The sequence below is a fragment of the Antedon mediterranea genome, chromosome 4, assembly GCF_964355755.1.
Source record: "Antedon mediterranea chromosome 4, ecAntMedi1.1, whole genome shotgun sequence".
NCBI lineage: Eukaryota > Metazoa > Echinodermata > Crinoidea > Comatulida > Antedonidae > Antedon > Antedon mediterranea.
In genome coordinates, this window is record NC_092673.1 from 34289523 (window position 1) to 34314394 (window position 24872).

General features: G+C 32.8%; 1 protein-coding gene across 19 annotated transcripts in view; it reads right to left on the minus strand.

Annotated features, from left to right (window-relative positions):
* The window catches only part of LOC140047394 (uncharacterized), a 65354-nt gene that overhangs the window by 33873 nt on the left and 6609 nt on the right, over positions 1–24872 (minus strand). For 11 of the 19 annotated variants that reach the window (XR_011844934.1, XR_011844946.1, XR_011844943.1 and 8 more), the window contains one exon: positions 21030–21089. The exons of 1 other annotated variant lie outside the window; for it this stretch is intronic. Coding sequence is in view for 6 of the 18 variants with exons in the window: in XM_072092405.1 (XP_071948506.1) it covers positions 21030–21085 (56 nt within the window). In the remaining 12 variants the exon portion in view is untranslated. Of the gene's footprint in view, positions 1–5219; positions 5235–11564; positions 11669–14555; positions 14669–16284; positions 16408–21029; positions 21090–24872 lie in introns of those variants that run through there. 7 more of the 19 variants (XR_011844940.1, XR_011844936.1, XR_011844942.1 and 4 more) reach the window with 6 other exon arrangements.

Genomic DNA, 24872 nt, shown 5'->3' on the forward strand with positions numbered 1-24872 from the left:
TATAATGAGACTGGTAACGACGTGACATGTTGTTGATGATTAATTTGATGATGATTTGATGATAATAATAATAATAGACTTGCATCATTTCAATGTTTGTTATTAAATATATATTTTTTTATATATTTAAAACCAACCTTTATTTAACGCTACAGATGTTTGACCTGGAAAATTAAAAGGTTGTCACGGGAAAACAGCGATTATTTTATTCTAGTTGCTTTACTACAAGTTGTTATAATTCATTTCAACCTCAACTGAGTCCAATGTCTTTTGAAAATGCTTCGGTATCCCTAACAGTATTTAATATCAACAGTATAGATATAATGATCAGACTGGTAACGACGTGACATGTTTGTTGATGATTAATTTGATGATGATTTGAATGCAGATGGCACGATATATTTTAAAAGCACCGGCGTATACACCCAAAGTGGCTTTAAATGAAAATTTAGGATGGATACCCTTAACCGTATCTCATAACATATTACAAACTAAAATTCTTTGAACGTATAGTCGGGTTGAATGAGAAACGATGGCCCAACCTGTATTGTACAAGACTAATGCTTAATTACAACACAAAAGAATTACGGTTTAAATTCCATAGTTGTGTACGAACCACTTTCTGTAGATTTGTTATTAAAAATTGCACTATGGAGAATTTGTTTAATTTACTGAAACAAAATATTTTAGATAACGTAATATTAATCAATGGTCTAGGACCTTGTATCTAAATCGACGCTATCTTTTTATGCAAAGTTAAAATCAAAGCCGGATCTTGAACAATTTTAACTTGATAAAACAAATTTTAATGGTGCCCGTCTTAAATTTCAAGCCCGTTCCAATTCTCTACCTTTAAATTTTAAATTAAGTAAATGGACCGTGGATAATGATGGTCTCTGTTCATTATGCAACTTTGGAGATATAGAGGACATATCTCATTTTTTAATTAGTTTTTTAGTAGTTTTTAAGAGAAAATAATTCAGACGAAATCACTCCGTATCACGGAGATCCGTCTTTTGTCAGTAGACACGAATCGATTAAACAAAGACGCTTGTTAGAAAACTGTGAAAAGTTATTGCAGTCTAACTGCTACTTTAACGAGTTGGGCAACTGTAAAACACCGTTTCATATTTTCCACCAGTGTAGAAAATGTAAGATATACACAAAACGTAATGTAGGTTCACATGTTAGAGCATGTAACGAAAATACGAAATTACATTACACGCAATTTAAAGCGTTTCAGTCTTTAAAAGCTGCTCAGAAAAGATCCATTGAGTGCGAATCCACATCAGGATTTTGGACCGATGAACAACAAAAAAAATAAAAAAATACAAAAAAAAAAAAAATATGTTTAATATTTATGTATGTATATCAATATAATAAAGTTCACACGATGATGAATATTGTTTACGAAAAAGTTATTTCATTACCATCTACCGCTACCAACCACATTATTTAAAATAGCGCCCTCTATTATGATGACATCACTACATGGTACCTCAATTTTCGAAAAAATTTATTCTATTACCAACAACCATTACCAACCATCCCATATCAACACCATCGTCTATTTTGAAATGAACTGCTCCCCCTTGCGGTGGTACATAAACGGTTCGATACTCACGACTAGCCTATAATACGTTGTAGTAAAGTACGCCCTCTATGTGTATATCGCCCTCTATATATGAACATCGCGCTCTACGATATAAAGTGCGCCACCTACGGTCGATAGAGGGCGCTATTTTATTATGACTCAACAGAATTCCAAGTAATCCAATAAACCAGGTTGAGTAACTACTAACTGAATTAGCACATTTAATAAAATGGCAGATAGTTGATGGAAGGTTCTTGGACATCAAATATCAATGGTTAAGATTCGGCCTATTTCACCATCTAACTCCTCATACATATAACCTTTTATTAGGAATTTCCAAGTACAAGACAACACTGTACATAATTTATTCAACGCACTAAAACTCACCATAGATCATTCCTATTCCTGTCCAATTTTGTATCTAAAGGTTCACAATAAAATAACTGACATAGACATAATTAACAATAGTTGCCTTCCTGACCGTTTAGGGAAACCCCACCGTCGTGATGTCTTTATTTCGGTAAATCCGAGTGTAGCATGCCTCTAAACCAACGGACCCACAATTACGTCGATCTTGAACAACACTTTTGTTTTTTATAGCACTTCAGGTAAATATTTTAGAATATGACAACTATAAGTAAAATAAACCTATTTCAAGAACTAATTTTTAAAGAAAGATGGACATAATTAGAAAAAATGCAGGCAGTGCTGCCAAAAATGCTCTTTTCAATTTCACCAAAGCGTGATGAGCCACACTGCAGAAAGTATAGAAGAGTCTATATCGTTCTTGGAACCCATGGAACATGCAGACTTTGGTTATGACAATCCGTGCTAAAACATAAATAAAGCAGACAGACTATAGAACAATATATTTTACACAATTCTACTATTTGGCAACATTTTCCTTGTTTTGCAAACCACAGAGGGGACTTCTTTTCGAGTTGGGTACACATTTCGCGTATGGTACACATTTTGGTATGTACCACTACCAACAGGAAAGGTGGGTGGAACCTTTTTGCAGAACGTCAAAAGGCTGGGAAAATTTAAACAACTCATCATCCAACCAATCTATATTATCTTCCCTTTTCTTTTGAGTTTTCTTTTCGTCACATATTTCCGGTTTCTTTTTATTCATTTCTTATCCGTTGTATTGTATACATAGGATAGAGCTTATCTTAACCAACTGCATGTAAATGGGGCAATATCAATGCAATGTAGATTACCTTATAGTTTCGTCGTGGCCTGCTGTACATAACAGCGACACGATGAAAGTAGCAGACATATTATAATGGAATGGCTTCACGTATATTAGAATGAAGCCAACAAAAGACAATCAAACAATAATGAAGTATGTCAAAAGATGCAAACATGTTTTTGACGATTACGTTGAAGACACATTTATTATCTGCAACGAAAATTTAGAAATGGTGGCGACAACTGTCTATAAGACTGAAAGTGAATGCATGCCCCTGCTCTAACAATAAATTTAATGACACAGTGTCATAAAAACTTTAACTCATTGTTCAAAGTATTAAGCAAATAAAATGTATTATTTAAAAAAGATGGTAAAGAGTTATCATTGTCCTGTCTTAGGATCAGATTAAATTAAGAATAAGCAACTGATTTTCATTGATGTTTCTTGAATGTTCTTATTATTCATTTTACTGTAGATGCATATTTACAACTAATAGCATTTCACCAGAATCTTGAAGACGAGGGACATCAGTTGGATGCAAAACAAATTGTATGTTCACATTTCATTGCCGAAACCCTAAATTTCAGGCGAATCACCCACTTGCTGCAACCGGAGTTGCAGGTTAGGTTATTTTGTAGTTGAGTCTTCAAATCATATCCTAAATTTATTATCTGCAACAGAAATTCAAAAATAGAGAACTCATGAAAACGTGAAAGTTATTAAATTATATTGCGGACTTCACATTTGTCACTTTTGTGTCCATAGGTTGGTCATGCCACAGGTGCCATGGGCTAGGTACCCAATCATGGTTGTTAAAGGCCGATTGGATTGTAATCATTGTTTTTTCATTAAAGAAAATACAATGAGGACACCGCCGACAGCCCCTAATTCACCCACCCTCTAAAACCCTTCTAGTTGTTTAAATTTTAAATCAATTAATACACGATTTTTAAAAGTGCAACAGCTGCCAACACTCATAAATCTAGTCAGGGATTGGGGTATTCTGCCTCAGCAGAATTTTTTTACAGTATTATTCCAACTCAAATGTTATTTATTTTTTAAATTCACCAGGAGCCCAAAAAGGGTAAAAAGCGTACAAGACAATGCCCTTTACCAAAGTGTAAAGCCAAGGTTCAGCAATACACCCACCCTCTAAAACTCTTCTAGTTGTTTAAATTTTAAATAAATTAATAAATTAAATATTAGGCGCAAACTTTATTGATGTGGCAGACAAATTACAAGCGTTTTTAGAAGAACTTAACTAGACGGGGAAAACACTGAAAGAAAGCACAATGAAATGTGGCGATGTAGCTGAGATGATGTTTGAAGTAAAAAGCCAGACTCTGAACACGCATGGATGACACTCTTAAGGAGGCATTTTGCAAGACCTAATTCGGATGGACTGAAAGTGATATGTCGTGACACGATTTTTACAAGTGCAACAGCTGCCAACACTCATAAATCTAGACAGGAATTGGGGTAGTCTGCTTTTTTGACAGTATTATTTCAACTCAAATGTTATTTATTTTCTAAATTCACCAGGAGCCCAAAAAGGGTAAAAAGCATGCCCTTTACGAAAGTGTAAAGCCAAGGTTCAGCAATTTGTATGGCATCTAATGGGCAGCAAGCATGGCTTACTACAAGAAGATGCAATGCCAATTGTAGATGAAAGCAGTCTCAAGTTGAAACGTGACAAGTCAGAACTTGACAAAAAAAAACTAAGGATGATGGAAGACTCTTCAAATGAAGACAAAAAACAAACAACTTTCTAGAAAAATAAGAAATTTAAATTGTCAACTGCAAAGGAGAGAAGGGGTAATTTCTTATTTAGAAGGTTTGACCAAGGATTTGGAAAGAAGAATAGCTGAAGGGGAAGAACGCCTACAGCGTATTGAACCAGATGAAGAAATTGTGTATATTGATTAAATGACTGATAACTGTAAGTAATTGGTTACCTTATTTTAAAGGAAGCTTACACCTTTAATTCAGAAGACATCGACAACAACAATGTAGATTGTCTTATAGTTTCGTCGTAGCCTGCTGTACATAACAGCGACACGATGAAAGTAGCCGACATATTACAATGGAATGACTTCACGTATATTAGAATAAAACCAACAAAAGGCAATCAAACAATAATGAAGTATGTCAAAAGATGCAAACGTGTTATTGTAGTTCAAAATTTATTCTTTGAAGATTACGTCGAATGAATGCATTATTAAGCAGTGAACACAGAAGTGTTGGAAAGGTTCTCAATAGACTTTACATCTAAACATTTGGGATGCAGTATTTGAATTGGAGATTGAGCCTTTTCAATAATATTTGGGATGTAGTATTTAGTCCGATAAAACAAGTTTTTCGGTTTACCTTTTGTTAAAATGCTGTCTGTTTTTAATAAAGGTTTAATAACACTTTGGTTACAATTCTTCCTCTTTGATCATTTAGCTGTAGGAAACATATAATAGTTATATAATGATGAAGTATATACTGTATATTGTTATATTGTTAGTTATTTCTAAATTATAGAAAAACTGTAAAATAACATGCTCTTTTGGTTAAGCTTCTGCCTATATGATCACTTTTCTGTAGGGAACATATATTTTTCCAGAATGAGTGATAATAGAAGGATAGAGAATCTTGAGAAGGAGGTATACAAGTTGAGAAAGAGGAGAAACTAGAAAAGTCAGAGGCAAAAAAAACCAATGATGGAAACCGATATAATGGCCATTCCATGAATGAGCTGAAGTCATGCATATGGCCAGTAGATCCTTTGTTGAATACTGCCCAAAAAAATATTTACAAAATTGAAGAATCAAAAAACAAAAAATCAATGAAGAGTGGAGACAGGCCTCACCCTCCGCTTGATCACTAGTTTGGAAAATATAGTAATTGTACCCACAAGTTGTACCAAACAATTTTTAAAAAAAATCAACCGCTTCCGAGTACAACAATAATGGTTAACTTTTAAAAATAAAACGCGCGGATTTCGCATACAGCACAACTGCAATACAATAACAAAAACCTATATGCTTTATGGGACATATTGAACAACTCATCTCCTGCCAATTCACCGCTTTGTTGCTTTCGTCGTCTTTGACGATCTTGTTTGAACTCCGTTGGAATTTCACATTTTGATGCAAATTTCTTTGCGTCGCTCATTAATGCCTTGTAATATTCGTCGCTTCTCTTAAATGCCAGTGCTTTTTCAGCATCGTCTATTAGTTGTAATGCTGTATCTATTGCAATTCCTCGCTCTTGCAATGCGTCAGAAGCCACACGAATTGTCAAGGATGTCTTTGAGAACTGTAAAAATCCCACAACCGAGGTAGTAGATCACGATATATTAAGATTCAAGTTAGAAGAACCGCAATTTCTTGAAGCCGAACCGTCGCAACTACGAAAAGCGTGGATTGGAATGTTGTCCGAGGGTACGGAGATTAAACTGAGAGAACAATTTGGACACGACGTGGACACTTATTTACGCCATATAAGACTGGTAGAAGATGAAATTATAGAAAAGGACAAACTGCACAGATTCAGACCATTGGTTTACAAGACTGGTGAAAAGAAACTTTCACGGTGTACGTGTTCAAAACAAACGTTATGAACTTTTTATATGTATATTCATATTATGTTTATGGTCTTTTATAAATGACATTGTATACATGTGGGTTTTTTTTTTGTGTGTGTGCGTGTGTTGCCAATAAAACGAATGAAATTTAGCCGTCTCGTTCTCTGTTTTAATCATTACAGACAAGAATAGCATTGATAAACGCGCACTTTATAATGAACACAGATAGTATGTGTACTGTAAGAAAATACATCTCCGTAATTATTTTATACACTTCTCATCGAATATAAAGAAAATGTATACGACCGATTCTAGTAAAAAAAATGCCTATAAAGCGCCGCGCTGTTATCATGGTCTACCTGCATGCTTAACAATGAAGCGCGCTGTTATCATTGACTTGATGTTATATTTTCATTTAAAAAAAACATCCCTCAAGGAAAATGATAAGAAAAGATGATGGTCAATGGTGAGTAAAACAAATATATGTATCAAATACGAGTCTCGAACCCTAGCCTAATGCTACAGCGTTACATTACGAGACTCAAGAACTACCCATTCAGCTGGCTTACAATCTACCGATATCATAACATTATTACTAATTTATCAAAAACTATAGAGGGCGCGATATCGGCGTAGATATAGAATCTAGGATTGGATTTACGACTAGGCGCCTAGAGGCAGCCAGTTCAAATTTTTAATATATCAAATATGGAAACGAATTACTATATCACACATATTTGGGATAACAATTAAAAATATTTCTTTATAGCTTTGTGACCTGGTGTGTACACTGACACACGCCATGGCCATTTCCATTGTAATCGATAAAAGCAAAGCAGACAGTTTTTATAGTAACAATTATGCAGTGTTTTAATTTTGGAAATTAAATTCCGTTTATACAGGTGTCATAGTCGAATCATCATTCGATAACAAAATTAATAAGGAGAAGGAGAAGGAGAAAGGAGGAGCGAGAGAGAACTAAATAAAATTTAAAACATAGCATTTTTTATTCGCTTATATTAAACTATAAATAATAATAATACATATTAAACATAATAATTTCTTAAAAAGTAATTGACCCTGACTCTTTGGGACCGGTGTATACATTGACCGACGGTGACGCTTATTTCCATATTGCCGATGGTTTTATTGTAACACTGCAGTAACTAACGATAGAATTACACCCGTTTGTGCCTGTCATTCGAAAACCCTACGCAAATTAAGCAGGGTATGAGGAGCAAGAGGAGGCACGATATATTCAATACGAATTTAAAAGCGCGCACACACACACATTAGTAATCGATAACCATTCATCGGTTTTGTTGTTTGTTGACAAATCGCGTGTAGTTAACATTCATCGCAACGGAGATGGTATAAAAATAGACAGTATGGAGTTTTATTTCGGTTTTCCTTCACACACCGTATGCAGACCGGAAGGAAACCTGAAATGTGTACGTGTACATCTGCTACATAGACGGATAGCACACACTATTTTTTAAAAATGTAGGAAAATACATTTATTCACTTCTATATATAAATTACGCAATGTGATCAGTGAAGTAGATCACATTAGATGTGCAGCGTACGGTGATTTGGAGTTATCATTCCAAATAGGAGTTCACACAAACATCGACGATACAACAAGAAGTCCTCTGTGTTACTGGCCGAAATTTCTACTCGAAATGCGTGAATGGATACACATTGCGACTGGTCATAGTTACATTATGGTGACTTTGACAAGAGCAGAGGATTCAGCGGAATGCTATCTTAATAATGTACAAAGGAGCGAAACAAGTCCTGTATGCATTATGTCTCTTGGACCTACTAGAATCTGTAGATTCGAACACCGTACAAAAAACCCCATTAAACCGGTGAACATAAAAATGGAGCATGGTTCGATGCTGGTAAAAAATTCTGAAACAATCAATGAATGGTCAAGAACTGTACCAAAGACAGATGGAATAGGAAGCACCAGCATATTAACATTTATGAACATTGAAAGGTATAGTAACATCAATATTACAACAAACAATGTATTGTAGTAAATTCTTGGAGCGGTAACGTTAAATCATGAACGTCAGCCAGTCACTAGAAGACACACACACATCCCGCATGCAGAGCAGAACGAAACATGAAAATATATCTGCTACATTTTCAACTTAATAACCTTTTTCATACATTATGATTTACTTTATTATAACTCTAAAATATGAAAGAAATAAATCTTTATTTGAATTGAATTGAATTATTTTAATACCAATGGTAGGAAACTAGTATTTGGACGTTTATGAACTTTAATTTATTAATGCATCATGTGACAATTTGAATTATCTTTATTTTATTACAAAATACTAATAAATTTTTCGAGTGTAAAACAATCAAGCATAGATTCTCTTTATTACTCTCAGTGTTTTATGTGTGTGAATTATGCAGTTCTGATCCTGATAGAGCAGTAACACGCATCCGTATCCAATTTTGAAAGTCAACGACGACGTACCGCTCATAGTAAGCGTCGAAAAATCCAGATCCGAATACAATGCGGTGGTGGTGGCCAAAGAAGAAGTTTCATCTGCGAAACGACCATGTAGATGATTTTTGTTTTTTTAATAAATTAGTAGTATAGTAGTAGTAGTTGCACAGAAATGGATTGAACTTCTGTATACATAATTTCATGTATACTTTTACGTAACAGTATAGCCAATATAACTTGTGATTTTTTACTTACTTACATTAATTTATTGAATATTGTTATGTGTTATGATGTGGACTTTGTTTTGAAATAAACGTGAATTGATTGAATTGGATTTTATAAATTATAGATATAGGGTACAATACTTTGTTGTCACTGAATCATGGGCATTAGTTTTGTTTACCTTATGCGAAGACTCCTTCAAGAAAGAAGAAAAGGAACAATAAAAAATGTGAGGCTGAACCTTGTGGTGGAACAGCAAATGAATCATGGATTTCGTGTGACATCTCTGGCAGGTGGCATCACCAAAACACCTGCACATCCCCCATGCATAGGCTTCTTCAGGAAGGAAAAAGGGAACCCTTAAAAAGTGTGAGGCTGAACCTTGCAATGGAACTGAGAGTGCCAACGAATGGATATATGTCCTCTCACATATCATACCACATAACGTGGCAGAGTAATTCAACAGCATAAATAAATTTCCCTTTAGCATAGTAACTACATAGCCTTTTTGGGTTTTCATTGATGTCACCATTATACTAAGTTTAATTTACTGCATAGACTGCCTGCATACTGTATATGGTTGAGATTCTGCTTATGTGACCACCTAACTTTAGGAAACATAACATGATACAATTTAAAGGAAATGATTTATTCAATGTACTAGATCTTACAGTAGGTTCGTTACCTTTAAAAGAATAAGTTAACCTTCTTCTTGAGATTGCTGAACTATCTAAATTGAAGAGTTGTGATGTTGAATGAATATCATTAGGTAAATTGACGTTGATGGAATATTAGAATTGAAGGATTCTACAGTACCAGCCAGAAAGTTTGATCTCGACTCAGGTTGATAAAGACAGCATGGAGAGAATGGAAGACAACCAAGGTTGTTAAAATTCTGCCTATTTGATCACATACCTTTAGGACACATTATCAAGTTCTCTTGAACTTGAATAAAAATTTATTGAGGTACAGGTACAGTAATACTATTCTGCCACCTCAATGGACCCTTGGAAGGAGCCACAAAATACCGGATATAGGTTTGTCCACGGTGATACTGATTTGATCCTGTTAACGAGATGAAGATAGAAAGTGGCAAGAGAGAATAGTGTACATGGCTGGTGAGATCCACCCTAGCCATAACACTAGGTTTTGGAAAGCAAGGGAGGTACAGGCAAGTCGACTTTGGCAAGACAACAACAATAAGACCGCCAACGTTTTATTTGCTCACAATGGGGAAAGAATTGTCGTTTTTGACTTTTGCAGAACTAATGAGGACAAAGTCAACTACCAAGTAATTTGAAGCCATTAAAAATGGTTTTATTTTAACTCTAAACGAATCAATTACAAAAGTATTTGATATTCCACATGTAATTATTTTTGCTAACTTTGCACCATGACAAATTTAAGTGTTGATAAATGGATAATCCTTCACGTTTATTAACCTATCCAGAACAACTAATTACACTTAGTCTTGAATATCATCAAATCACCAGTTTAATGACCCGAGAGAGATAGGTTGATCTTATAAATCCGAGACAAAGCCTAAAATCCTCATATGAAGAATGGAGCAAATGATTAAATGCACAAGATGATGAAGGCTATATAGTGTCCTATATAACCTTTTATTAGAAATTGCCAAGTACAAGAAAACACTGAACATAATTTATTCAATGCACTAAAACTTTGGTCACCATAGATCATTCCTACTAAAATCAACCTCTCTTAAAGATTACTTAGCATTAATCCAAGTTTGATATTCTTTTTTGTTGATCCTATAAAAATAATAAAATAATAACTCAATTAAATTAAAAATATGTTTTGCAAATGCTCTATTCACATTCTAAAGCTGACAGGTGACCTTGTTTTCAATCTTCTTGACCTTTCACCATGTCGTTCCACTGTTCAAACCTGGCTTTTTCTTTCTTGGTAATTTGAGTGTTCTAATTTTGCATTGTGGTTGAGTTGAATTGCATGATCTATGTCCGATTGATTGATAAGCAAGTTGAGATATTAAACTGGTGTTTTCTTTTTTACTTCTTGTTCTCCGATATAAATATGGTCACAGTTTAACAGGCCACTTTAATGCAGCCACAACTTTCCATTTTATCTTTTGGATTTAGTTATATGTGGTATAAAAAGTCTTTGTTTCGAGGGTTTCCATGAAAATAATAGAACACCGCTGAATCTTCTCAATTATTTCTTTTGTTTGAAGTTGCCTTTTGTAGGACTACCAAAGCACAATAATTACAAGGCTCATCGGATCTATTGATTTAAAAAAAAAATAAAATCATCTTCTCTACGTTTCAGCATCTTTGTATCTTATGTGCAAGAGTTACCATAGATGGTGAGTTACACTAATTGGATATCATGTGATTGTTGACTTCAAATAGTTATCCAGGTTAATTTCCATAATTTTATTGGTCTGTACAGGTTGACTTAGTTGTTAGTCAATGATTCTTCAAATCTTTCTCAAATATAGGTTTGATGATGACTGCCACTGATGTAATCACTTGTTATTCCATAATGTTCTAGCCATTCCATAAACTTGTTTGTGATAATAAGCGTCTTCTTGTTGCATCACTGCTGTCAACAACACACAGGTGATGTTAGACCAGACTAAAAATAACAGCACCAGTCTACTTGAGAAAGCAAAGAGCATTCGCGAAACATAGTTATAAGGTACTATATTTTTGTACTTAAATTCTTTATTTTGTATTAGATTTAAAAAAAAGATAAAACTTAGGGTATCGTTAAGCAATATCTACAGAGGTTGATTTTAGTAGGAATGATCTACAGTAATTCAAGTTCTAATGCATCAAAAAAATAATGTACAGGTAATTTTTATTCTCAACCTAAAAAGACAAATACCTTTTTTATGTATTTTTCAGTGAATCGTTTAGTCACTTGATTTATTTAATAAACTTACTGAATTTACTGGAGTAAACCTTCTATTAGAAATTGCTAAACTACCAAAATTGGAAGAACGTCGCAAATACAATTGCAAATCGCAAATACCATGAAAATGTCAAAAAAAAGAAAAAGCTAAAGGAGCAATCAGTTTGTAATATCCGTAAAATGCATTTCCAAAATACCTAATATATTCGATTCAGACACGAATGATGAAACGTTTAATCACTGAATGGAAATGATTTATTCAATGAACTACAATTTACTGGAAGTAAACCTTCTATTAGAAATTGCAAAACTATCCAATTTCGAAGAATGCATAAAAACCATCACTCAACTGCACAAAGTGAATGGCTGAGCAAGACAGATCATCACAAAAATGATGAAGAAATTTAATAGGTAAAATTCGTCACAACCAATCTTTTATTAGACATTGCTAAACTGACAAAATTGAAGACTGCTACAGGTCTTTTAACAAAAATATGAGGATTACAACAGTAACACACTTTGAATTATCAACTGATCCAAATGCAGCAGAGGTACCAACACTGTCTGTGGAGAAGCTCCTGTAGTAAAGAAATTATGAGATATTCTTCCCAGAAGAATATCTGCTTATTAACGGAAGAGATTGAGTCTGATAAAGAAAGTTGTCACTGATAAGAAGTGAACACAAAAGTGTACAGGTAATTTTTATTCTCAACCTAAAAAGACAAATACCTTTGAAGGTAAGAATCCTGTAGTAAAGAAATTATGAGATATTCTTCCCAGAAGAATATCTGCTTATTAACGGAAGAGATTGAGTCTGATAAAGAAAGTTGTCACTGATAAGAAGTGAACACAGAAGTGTTGGAAAGGTTCTCAATAGACTTTACATCTAAACATTTGGGATGCAGTATTTGAATTGGACATTGAGCCTTTTCAATAATATTTGGGATGTAGTATTTAGACTGGAGATAGAGTCCGATAAAACAAGTTATTACTGTATATTATTATTTCTTGATGTGGCAGAAAAATTGCAAGCGTTTTTGGAAGAAAATACTGAAAGAAAGCACAATGAAATGTGACAACGTTTCTGAGATATTGTTTGAAGTAGAGAGAGAAATCTCGACAAAAAAGACAGTTTCGTCGTGCTTTGCTGTACATAACAGCGACACGATGAAAGTAGCAGACATATTACAATGGAATGGCTTCACGTATATTAGAATGAAGCCAACAAAAGACAATCAAACAATAATGAAGTATGTCAAAAGATGCAAACGTGTTATTGTATTTCAAAATTTATTAGTGTTGGAAAGGTTCTCAATAGACTTTACATCTTTTCAGTAATATTTGGGATGTAGTATTTAGACTGGAGATAAGAGTCCGATAAAACAAGTTTTTCGGTTTACCTTTTGTTAAAATGCTGTCTGTTTTTAATTGAATGTAGGAGACATAATGAAAATAATTTCTTTTAATGCACAAGATTGTAATAAAGGTTTTTACAAAATATTTAGCAAAAAGATTGCTGTGAATAATATTAAATATGATTAATTAATTACAATGGAATGGCTTCACGTGTAATGAAGCCAACAAAAGACTTTACATCTAAACATTTGGGATGCAGTATTTGAATTGGGACAAAAATTCACACAAAAGAGATTGACTGTGAATAATATTAAATATGCATATTATGGAATGTAAAATATTTGTATTATATTAAAAGTTCTACTTAATATTGAGATGATAAAAAAAAGTAGCACTTTGGTTACAGTTCCTCCTGTTTGATCATTTAGCTGTAGGAAACATATAATAATATGAAGAACTAATGATGTATTCCATGCACCAGAAGATAAAGGATATATACTGTATTATTTATTTATTCGGCATGACTAAAAGCTTTATAAGTGAACACAGAAGTGTTGAGAAGGTTTACTTCATCAGAATTCAACAGACTTTACATCCAAAGGTTCCATTTCTTTCCACAGTTTCAGTCAGTGCTTGATCATGGTGCAAAATGATTTAATAATTTGCTACCCAACCTAAGCAGATGCGATAAAGGAGTTGAAGAGGAAGCAAAGACTTTTAATAATTTGTTTAACTGTAATGTTTGCACTGGTTATTATCCCATTTTGGTTAAGATTCTTCCTATTTGACCACTATGACATATTATAGAATGTAAAATATTTGTATTATATTAAAAGTTCTACTTAAGATAAAAAAAAAAAGTAACTGTATTTTTATTCTCAACCTAAAAAGACAAATACCTTTTTATATGTATTTGAATTGGACATTGAGCCTTTTCAAAACCATTAGGGATGTAGTATTTAGACTGGAGATTAAGTCCAATAAAACAAGTTTTTCGGTTTACCTTTTGTTAAAATGCTGTCTCTTTGATCAATTAGATGTAGGAGAAATGAAAATGATTTCTTTTAATGCACAAGATTGTAATAAATGTTATAATTATATATTAATATTTAGCAAAAATTCACACAAAAGAGATTGCTGTGAATAATATTAAATATGACATATTATGGAATGCAAAATATTTGTATTATATTAAAAGTTCTACTTAGATAAAAAAAAAAGATAATGAAGATACTGTAAACAAGACACATACCACTGTGGTGGGGAGATACAGTATGAAGAATTCCATAACTTTGTACGGTGCTTAATCGAAGAAAGTGCCGATCAGAAAAATCTAATTCTGTTGCCACCGCCATTGCTGTGAATCTATGGGAAATGCATCAAAGTGGAAAATTACTCCTTTTGTTAAAATTCTGCCTATTTGATCAATTAGATGTAGGAGACATTTGGGATGCAGTATTTAAACTAGAGATTGAGCCTGGTGAAAAAAAACCTTTTTCAACTAATATTTGGGAAGTAGTATTTAGACTGGAGATAACAAAGCTTAGAAACTAGTCAACACAATATTTTAAAAAGGTTGTGTTTATTCCAAACATTTGGGATTTAGTATTTAACTTGGAGATTAACTAAGCTTTTAGAAACCATACAAAATAAAGATCAAAAGACAATAGCTGATCTATAGCTAATTATAGCTATTTTGTGTCACCTATACATTTTGCTAGTAGATAGGACAAAAGACATCACCATTGGTAGAAAATTTGTTCATTGCAGAAGATGAAGAAAATGACATTAGTTATGGCATCATAATCTAATGAATTACACAAACTTAATTTCAATTACAATATTCAAGAGTTTCAAAACGATAAGAATTTTGAATCACAGCAAACCATTACCAGTTCCATACCATTTTAAAATCATCTTACTGCGATTTATATCGTTGATTAAATATAAAGACTTGTCAAAATGTTTCAGTCACAATAACCTTAGTGATATCACAGGTTTTTACCAAGGCGTTATCATAGATGGTCAGTGAATGAGCTAAAAGGAAAGTTTTGCTACAATTATCTTAATATCAGAAACAATAATCTCAGCAAAATCAAGATTTAACTAAATTGCAGGTCATCTGTGAAGCAATATCACAAAATAACTAGATTTTCTCTATATCTCTCATAATAACCTCAATGACATCAAAGGTACTTAACTTGCCATAGTACCGTTTATTTCTCCAAGAAATGCAACATGGGTGGGTTCAATCGCCAACACAACAAATTTCAATTGATGTATATTTGATGTATAGGCCTATATTTCCATTATGCAGATTCCATAATATCATTCATTGTTTAGTTAATCAAATTCAATCAAATGAATACATTTCAGAATTTAATAATTTTATAGGATATTGTACTTGTAGTGCAAAGCATAAAACAAAATTGTCAAAAAGAAGTTGGTGGCATTGGGTAAAGAATTAAAATAAAACATAGTTTTAAACAAAGGTAATTTAATTTATTTTGAAATAGAGCAACATAATTGGCCAATAGCTAGCCTCTTCGGATTTGTTGTACTGCCTATAATATCGCACACACAGTAGTTTTCGAGCAGCCTTCCTATCCGAAGAGTCTATTAAGTCCGAAACGAAAGGATGGAAGAACTATTGTACGGAAAACCCGAACAGATCTGTTTTGTACGATATGATATTGTATAAGGTGATAATATGTATTAAATTGCAAGATTTTCATAAAAAAAATATTTTATTTTTGTTCTGTGGTATATTATTTTTTTGGTTGTTCAAAAAACACAAAATTATGCCAGATTATGCTAAAAACGGCTAAATAATGCAGCGGCATTATGCCAGATGCCGTGGGCCTCCAAATATGCCAAAAAGCATAATAATGCCAGAAATGGCAACTATGATTTGAGCACAAGCTAACTGTTTATATTTAACGTTCAATCAATAAGATAGATAACCTAAGTTAACCTGTTACATTTCGATTCAAACCTTGCTTTGAACGGGTGATCAGGGCCTCCTACACATCTGTTCAAACCTTGCTTTGAGGTGCCTGTACACAACAGTGTGGTTCAAGACTTGATGCAGAATGATCTAGAACCTACAGACAAAGAATTAACTGAAGGCTACTCTGTATAACATTGAAAAGCAAATAATGGACTCAACCATTCTTAAAATAGGGGTTTGGATAGTCTTGGTTGAACAATTAGGTCACATTGTTATTTCCTATGTACAGTATTGTAAATTACTCAACACAGCCTTCTGACCATGGAATTAGATTGAAAGAGTGCAGTAAGGTTACAATAATGGAATTAAGGAAAATATTGTGTAGCATACAACCAATACATTCCAGTTTGTTCTATGATTTTAATTGTTTGAATTACGTTAGGCTTGCTATTAGCTATTAAATATGTTACTGTATATAGAAAATCTCTGATAGGATATTTGCCACCACTGAAAAATAATACTACAGTTGACTATGCTATTTTCAGTACATGTCTAGCTCATCTGCTAATTTTTTTAAATAAAGAAAACTTAAAATCATAAAGAAAAAAAATGATTGCCCTAAACAATACATAATGTTTCATAATTAAATACAAGCTGTTAGGAATCTCCACTTTAAAAAAGGGTGCTAATGATTCACATAAGAATTAAAAGGACGTTAAATAATAAAAATGTATTGAAAATATGCTAATTAATTTGTTTATAATTGATTTTAATTAATTAATGAAGAATTTTTTTTTTTTTTTGGTTTTTTGTTTTTTTTTGTTCATATTTATTCATTCATTCATTATTATATTATTCTATTTGACTTTTTCACTTCAAAAATTAATTTTTAAATTACAATTATGGGACATAAGGATAGGATTTTATACAGTAAACCATATTTTTAACCCTGAATTTATGGTTAAAATATGGTATTAAGGCTCTATGTTCCAAACTCTAGGGGGCGCATCGGGGTTATGTTATGGTTGGAGCGGCGTGATGTCCCATCATGAAGTAGATTATCGTTTTATTTTGCGACAAGCAATATATTATTTAGGGAAACTGAGTTGGTGGCTGGTTAAGGAATAAATACTTTTAAAATATCTTTTTTTCGATTTCATACCGTTTTCGACTGCAAACCATTATGTCGATGGCTTGTTTTCCTGGTATCGCCCTCTTTTTAGGGCTTTAATTTTCTAAACTATAGAGGGCCTGGCAAATAAAATATTGAAATAAATAATTTAATATCAAATTTATTTTTATTTTATTGTTTGATTTATATTATATATACATTATATTTATTGTAAAACTTACAGTTAATGAAATGGACATGATAATATGCCCAGCCAGACCAAACAAAATGTGCTAGGCCCAGGCCTAGCCTATAAAGTAGGCTAGATAGGGCGGCCGGTACTACTTCTGTAGGCTTCAGAAATAACCAATATAGAATTACAGTCTAAATTTAATTAAAATTCAATTATGTTTTAATAATATATATGTTTTTAGCATCTATAGTTTTATAGAATTTTGCTGACTTGGTAATTTTTATGAAAATCATTATTATATGTTACTTTTTTAAACAATTTCAGTACCGGTATATTAACAAAAAAGTGTATAGGCTTCAGAAATTACCATTGTAGAATTACAGCTTAAATTTAATTAAAATTCAATTATGTTATATTGATATATATGTTTTTAGCATCTATAGGTTTATAGAATTTTACTGGCTTGGTACTTTTTAGGAAAATCATTACCGGTATTAATATTAATTAAATTTAAGTTCATTAAACCATCTTTATGACCCGGGGCTCATTAAACCATATTTTAAGATAAGATTAGATATAAGATAATTAATAATTAAACCATATTTGGGAGGGGGCTTAAGTCCATTAAACCATATTTTAACCCTGACTTCAGGGGTATAATATGGTACGTGGCTTTATGGCCCGGGGATCAAGTCCAATAAACCATATTTTAACCCTGACTTCAGGGGTATAATATGGTACGTGGCTTTATGACCCGGGGATCATTAAACCATATTTTAAGATAAGATAATTAATAATTATAATTAATAGTTAATAACAATTAAGTAGATAAGATAAGATAATTAATAATTATAATTAATAGTTAATAACAATTAAGTCCATTAAACCATGTGGGAGGGGGTTTAAGTCCATTAAACCATATTTTAACCCTGACTTCAGGGGTATAATATGGTACGTGGCTTTATGAACCCGGGGATCAAGTCCAATAAACCATATTTTAACCCTGAATCCAGGGGTATAATATGGTACGTGGCTTTATTACCCGGGGATCAAGTCCATTAAACCATATTTTAACCCTGAATTCAGGGGTATAATATGGTACGTGGCTTTATGACCCGGGACTCATTAAACCATATTTAAAGATAATAATTACAATTAATAATTAATAACAATTAGGTCCATTAAACCATATTTGAACCCTGAACTCAGGGGTATAATATGGTTTACTATATAAATTCCTATCCTTATGTCCCATAGGCCTAATTGTAATTTGTAATTTAAAAATTAGTTTTTGAAGTAAAAAAATCAAATTGATTGGAAATATGAACAAAACAAAAAAAATAAATTCTTTATTAATTAATATTAATTACTGTATAAACAAATTAATTAGCATATTTTTCAATAAATGTTTATTATTTAATTGATTTAATATAATTGCCATAAAAATTAGATGATTTTCGGTTAGGGTTAGGAGGGGGAGGGGGTTTAAGTCCATTAAACCATATTATAACCCTGAATTTCTTCCTGGACAGTGTGGTGCTGGCTCTATCATCTATGTGATTGGTCAATTTGATCTATTTCATTGATTGGTCAATGCAAGAAACTTCAATGACAAAAACTTCAATTCAGAAAAAAAAACTCTCATTCCAGTCACACCTACTATAGTAGTACTACATTAATACACAGAGAATACTGCAGTAGACTCAAGGAGGTATGGCAGATAGAATAGTAAGATATTTCTGTTGTATTTTTTAATTGTTGTAAATTAATTATAACCTACTGTAGCTAAACTTTAATGAAGATTAGCTACTGTGGGTTAGTTTAACTAATAAGCAAACTAATAAAGTTTGGGTACTGTACCTAAATTTGGGCATGTTATAAGTGTTTAAAAATGAAAAACAATTTTATTTTATACTGTTTTTATTTTTTTACCACTAGCCTAAATCAACATTTCTTAGTGAAGAAGAGATTGAGATGGATAGCAGTAGTAGTGTTAGTGACGACAGCAGATCCGATTCAGAGTCCGATAGTGGTAGCGATATGTTTGGCAGTAGCAGTGATGTAGACGACAATATTAATAAGGTACATTTTTTAACAATTTCATCAATAGAATTGTCAAAAATGTTGTAAATGTATGTTAATAATCGCATTATTGACGCATTGATCCATTATTTTAACATTTTTTACTTTACACTTTATACTATTCCGTAAATGTCCTACAAAATACAATTAGGGGCGCAGCTTATTCAATCGATAATTTTATATTTCTAATAATTATTGGAGAGTGACGCTAATTAGGTCATTAACAGTATACATTGTCGATGTAATGAATAATGGTTATACTAATAATTGATAGGGTTGGTTTGTTGGGACTTGATAGGGCTTGGGTGGTATTTAGTAAGACCTAGAACAGTGGAGAGAGTGAAACTCGAATTGTGCAGATGTTAAATTATAAAATCATAACTTTATTGTCACTGTATTATTTCAACTCAAATGTTATTTATTTTCTAAATTCACCAGGAGCCCAAGAAGGGTAAAAAACGCACAAGACAATGCCCTTTGCCAAAGTGTAAAGCAAAGGTTCAGCAACTTGTACGGCATCTAATGAGCAGAAAGCATGGTTTATTACGAGAAGATGCAATGGAAATTGCAGATGAAGGCAGTCTCAAGTTGAAACGCGACAAGTCAGAACTCGACTCTTGTCCGTTTCCGGGATGCAGCATGAAAAGAGCAAGAGTTGGAAGGCATCTCACTCAATTTCACAAAATTGATAAAGGTATGTTGTATTAATTTTGATTAGTCTTTCAATCCTTTATTCAATAGATCATTATTAAGAAATATTGAGAACTAAGTAATAGAGGGTGCAATTTAATTCTTGTGCACACTTTAAAATTTACCATGTTCAGATCCCAAATCATTGAATTGCGTTGAGTTACCAAATCGTTGAAGTTGAGAATAATGATGTTGATTGAGCCGGACTGTTAATATTTACACATTTTAAGCGACCGTTCTTGGTTTTTTAGTTCTTTTGAGTGTTGCTAGGATACGCTTACGTGAAAATGGCTATAATCATTAAACTATAAATATTAAATGACAATAGTCATTATTTCAAACTGCATCATACAGTTATGTTATTTGTTGTAGAATCTGTTAAAAATTCTTTCAATAAGTTTAGTTGTCCAGTGGCAATATTTCACTCCACGAACATCCTTAAACAAAATATACAAAATAACTACAGTATACTGTAAAATTGATTGATATTTCATTTTTCTATAATAGGCACTTCTGAATACATACGATTAATGAGAAAAAATAAAACAGGTAAGAAATAATATATAAGTCATATTTGGATTTTCTGATAATTCATTAGGATACTGGTGTATTGACCATTCTGTTTCCATTTTAATTTCTTCTTACTCTAGCCATTAACATTAATTACAATTAATGTATGATTAGTGGCTAAGGTGCTCACCTTTCAATCCCAGGGTCCAGTTCAGAAAAGTTGGCTATTTGGCTTTCCTTGGCCATGTGCCTAAATAAATAATTAAAAAATAATGGAATAAAATAATATTGAGAAATCTAATAAAAACAATAATTACTAAAGATTTATTCTTATTGTACAACAAATTAAACATTTTGTATGATGTTTTTTTGTTCTTTCAGCTAAATCATTATCGGAAGAAGAAGCGCCTTCTACATATAAACGAGTCGCCCTATACGATAGCTTCAAGAGGTTTAAGAAATACCTAACCAACATGGATGGAGGACTCCTAGAGGAGGAGAACGCTCAGCAACATATTGTTCGCCTCCACAGGCTTTCCTCACTTGTTGGTGGTTTGGACGGTATGGTAAATGCTGACAAAATGCGCGAGTGTTTTACAAATTTACATGTAAAGTCACTAGATGGAAAGAAACCGATATCGGTTTCAACTACACTAGTGTACATTGATTCATATAGAAGGTTCTTGAAGTTTGCTATCTTAGCCAAAGTTGCTACTTTTCAGGATTTTGCCACTGACCTTTTGCTGCAGACCGAGAAATGGAACTCGGCTCTTGGTCGGCAGAAAAGGGTTCGGCACGCAGAGGTGGTTGCAACTGATATGCAGGAAAGGCTTCGTCATGACGAATTCCACCTGCTTACCAGTAGCAACAACCCTGCAAAAGTCCAGGCTTTAGAAATTCTGCGCAAGTCTGAGGACGAAGACTTCATCTGCGATGAGTCGGAATTTGTACGAGTCAGAGATTATATAATGATGCTGCTCGTATTAAATTCCGACCAACGCAGCGGTTGTCTAAAGAATCTCACTTGCAAAGAGATTCTAAATGCCGAGAAAAGAGGAACCCAGTGGATGATCCTAGCAGCTAGACACAAGACTACGTCTACTAGTGGAGCTGCTAGGATCATTCTCTTGGACGATGATTATCGGTTGGCTGAGAAATTTATCCAATGGATTCGGCCGTGTGTTAATGACGAATGCGAGACGCGTTACGCCTTCACTAATTTTGTGGATGGCAAACAACTCTCAAGTTCTGTCATTAGCAAACGGCTGAAAACGGTTTGGATAAGTGCAGGCAACAGGAGTACGTTTAGCTGCACGAGGTTGCGTAAATTTTACACAACTTCGTTGAGGAGACGGGACCCTACTCTAAGGGAAACTTTGGCCTCCCACTTAACCCACAAAGCAAATACAGCTGATAGATTTTACGAACTACAGCAGAGCGTAGATAATAGCCTAAACGTAGCCCGTCATCTACGCTCTCTAATATCACTATCGGATCGGATCTGCGGCTACTCTCACTCCATTCTGAATGTTATTTAAGTTCCTCTTCATTAAGAAATGCTGATTAAAACAGTTTTTAAAAAAACAGTAAATAAAACCAGTTTAAAATTAAAATTAAAATTGTTTTTCATTTTAAAATAATAACATGCCTAACTTTAGGTATGGAGGTTGGGGGTTCATATAAGCTAACCACCCAAATTTATGTCTTGTTTGTTTTTTTTTTTTGTTTTTTTTTTTAATATAAAGTGTAAATTATACAAAATAGGATAGTGTTAATTGCATTTGGTTAAGACGATTGTGCCGTAAAAAATGTTACATAATGGATCAATGCGTTTAATAATGCAATTATTAAAACATAGATTTTCAACATTTTTTTTACGACAATTCTATTGATGAAAATGCAATTACTCTTTCTAATGTTAAAAAATGTACCTTATTGTTGTCGTTTGAATATGTATCACTTGAATCAAAAGGGGGTGGTGGGGAGTATGGAGGGACGTTCAAACATATAAAAAAAAATTTCCTTCATACCTCCCCTTTAAATATTGGTTTTTGTATTTTTGTATAATGAATAAATTACTGAATAAATCTGGCTCTGAACCAGTTGAGATTACTACACAAGTTTATGATTATTTTATTCTGTTTAATGTTGCAATATCTTAGTTGCTTTACTACAAGTTGTTATACAGTATTATTCATTTCAACCTCAACTGAGTCCAATGTCTTTTGAAAATGCTTCGGTATCTAACAGTATTTAATATCGACAATATAGATATAATGAGACTGGTAACGACGTGACATGTTGTTGATGATTAATTTGATGATGATTTGATGATAATAATAATAATAGACTTGCATCATTTCAATGTTTGTTATTAAATATATATTTTTTTATATATTTAAAACCAACCTTTATTTAACGCTACAGATGTTTGACCTGGAAAATTAAAAGGTTGTCACGGGAAAACAGCGATTATTTTATTCTAGTTGCTTTACTACAAGTTGTTATAATTCATTTCAACCTCAACAGAGTCCAATGTCTTTTGAAAATGCTTCGGTATCCCTAACAGTATTTAATATCAACAGTATAGATATAATGATCAGACTGGTAACGACGTGACATGTTTGTTGATGATTAATTTGATGATGATTTGAATGCAGATGGCACGATACATTTTAAAAGCACCGGCGTATACACCCAAAGTGGCTTTATATGAAAATTTAGGATGGATACCCTTAACCGTATCTCATAAGATATTACAAACTAAAATTCTTTGAACGTATAGTCGGGTTGAATGAGAAACGATGGCCCAACCTGTATTGTACAAGACTAATGCTTAATTACAACACAAAAGAATTACGGTTTAAATTCCATAGTTGTGTACGAACCACTTTCTGTAGATTTGTTATTAAAAATTGCACTATGGAGAATTGGTTTAATTTACTGAAACAAAATATTTTAGATAACGTAATATTAATCAATGGTCAGAGGACCTTGTATCTAAATCGACGCTGTCTTTTTATGCAAAGTTAAAATCAAAGCCGGATCTTGAACAATTTTAACTTGATAAAACAAATTTTAATGGTGCCCGTCTTAAATTTCAAGCCCGTTCCAATTCTCTACCTTTAAATTTTAAATTAAGTAAATGGACCGTGGATAATGATGGTCTCTGTTCATTATGCAACTTTGGAGATATAGAGGACATATCTCATTTTTTATTTAGTTGTGATGCATTGTGTAAGAGAAGAACAGCTAAATATACTTAAACAAGATTTAATTTATCATAACGAGTTAGATGTTTGGGAAATATTCTGGAAAAAATTCTATATGTTATGGGGACAGATACACTTCCCCTCAGTAATAATGTTCTATAAGTATTGTGTTTTGACAAATTTTGTAAAGTATACCTAACAAGATCATGGAAAATACGAAACAATCTTAACAACTCGCAGATAGCATGTAATGCTTTGTATTGTTGCGGTATAGAGTTTATACTGACATCTCTATATTTTGAGCTCTTTTTTTTATATTTTCTATTTTCAATTATTACTGTACTACTTAAATTGTTTGTCTTTCTTTTCTTTTCAATTCATTGTATTTTGCTTAAGTCACGTACGACTAGGACAGCGATCGAGTCAGTCGGCGTTGTTGACTCTAGTTTTTATTTTTTACTTTTTGTATCTGTTGAATGTCTATTTGTATATAGAACACACCGTGTATGAACGGGTGCCACCATTGTAAAGGTGTAGTTTTAATAAATTATATCTTATACTGTATCTAATAGACTTGCATCATTTCAATGTTTGTTATAATATGTATTTTCTTGTATATTTAAAACCAACCTTTATTTAACCCTACAGATGTTTGACCTGGAAAACTAAAAGGTTGTCACGGAAAACAGCAATTATTTATAAACAATGATAAAGAAACATTCCTGATCAATATTCTTCCAATTTATTTTGTTTAAAACAACTTTAGGGAGGTCATTACCACGTGGACAATCTACTTTCACATGCCATTTGAGGATTGAGTT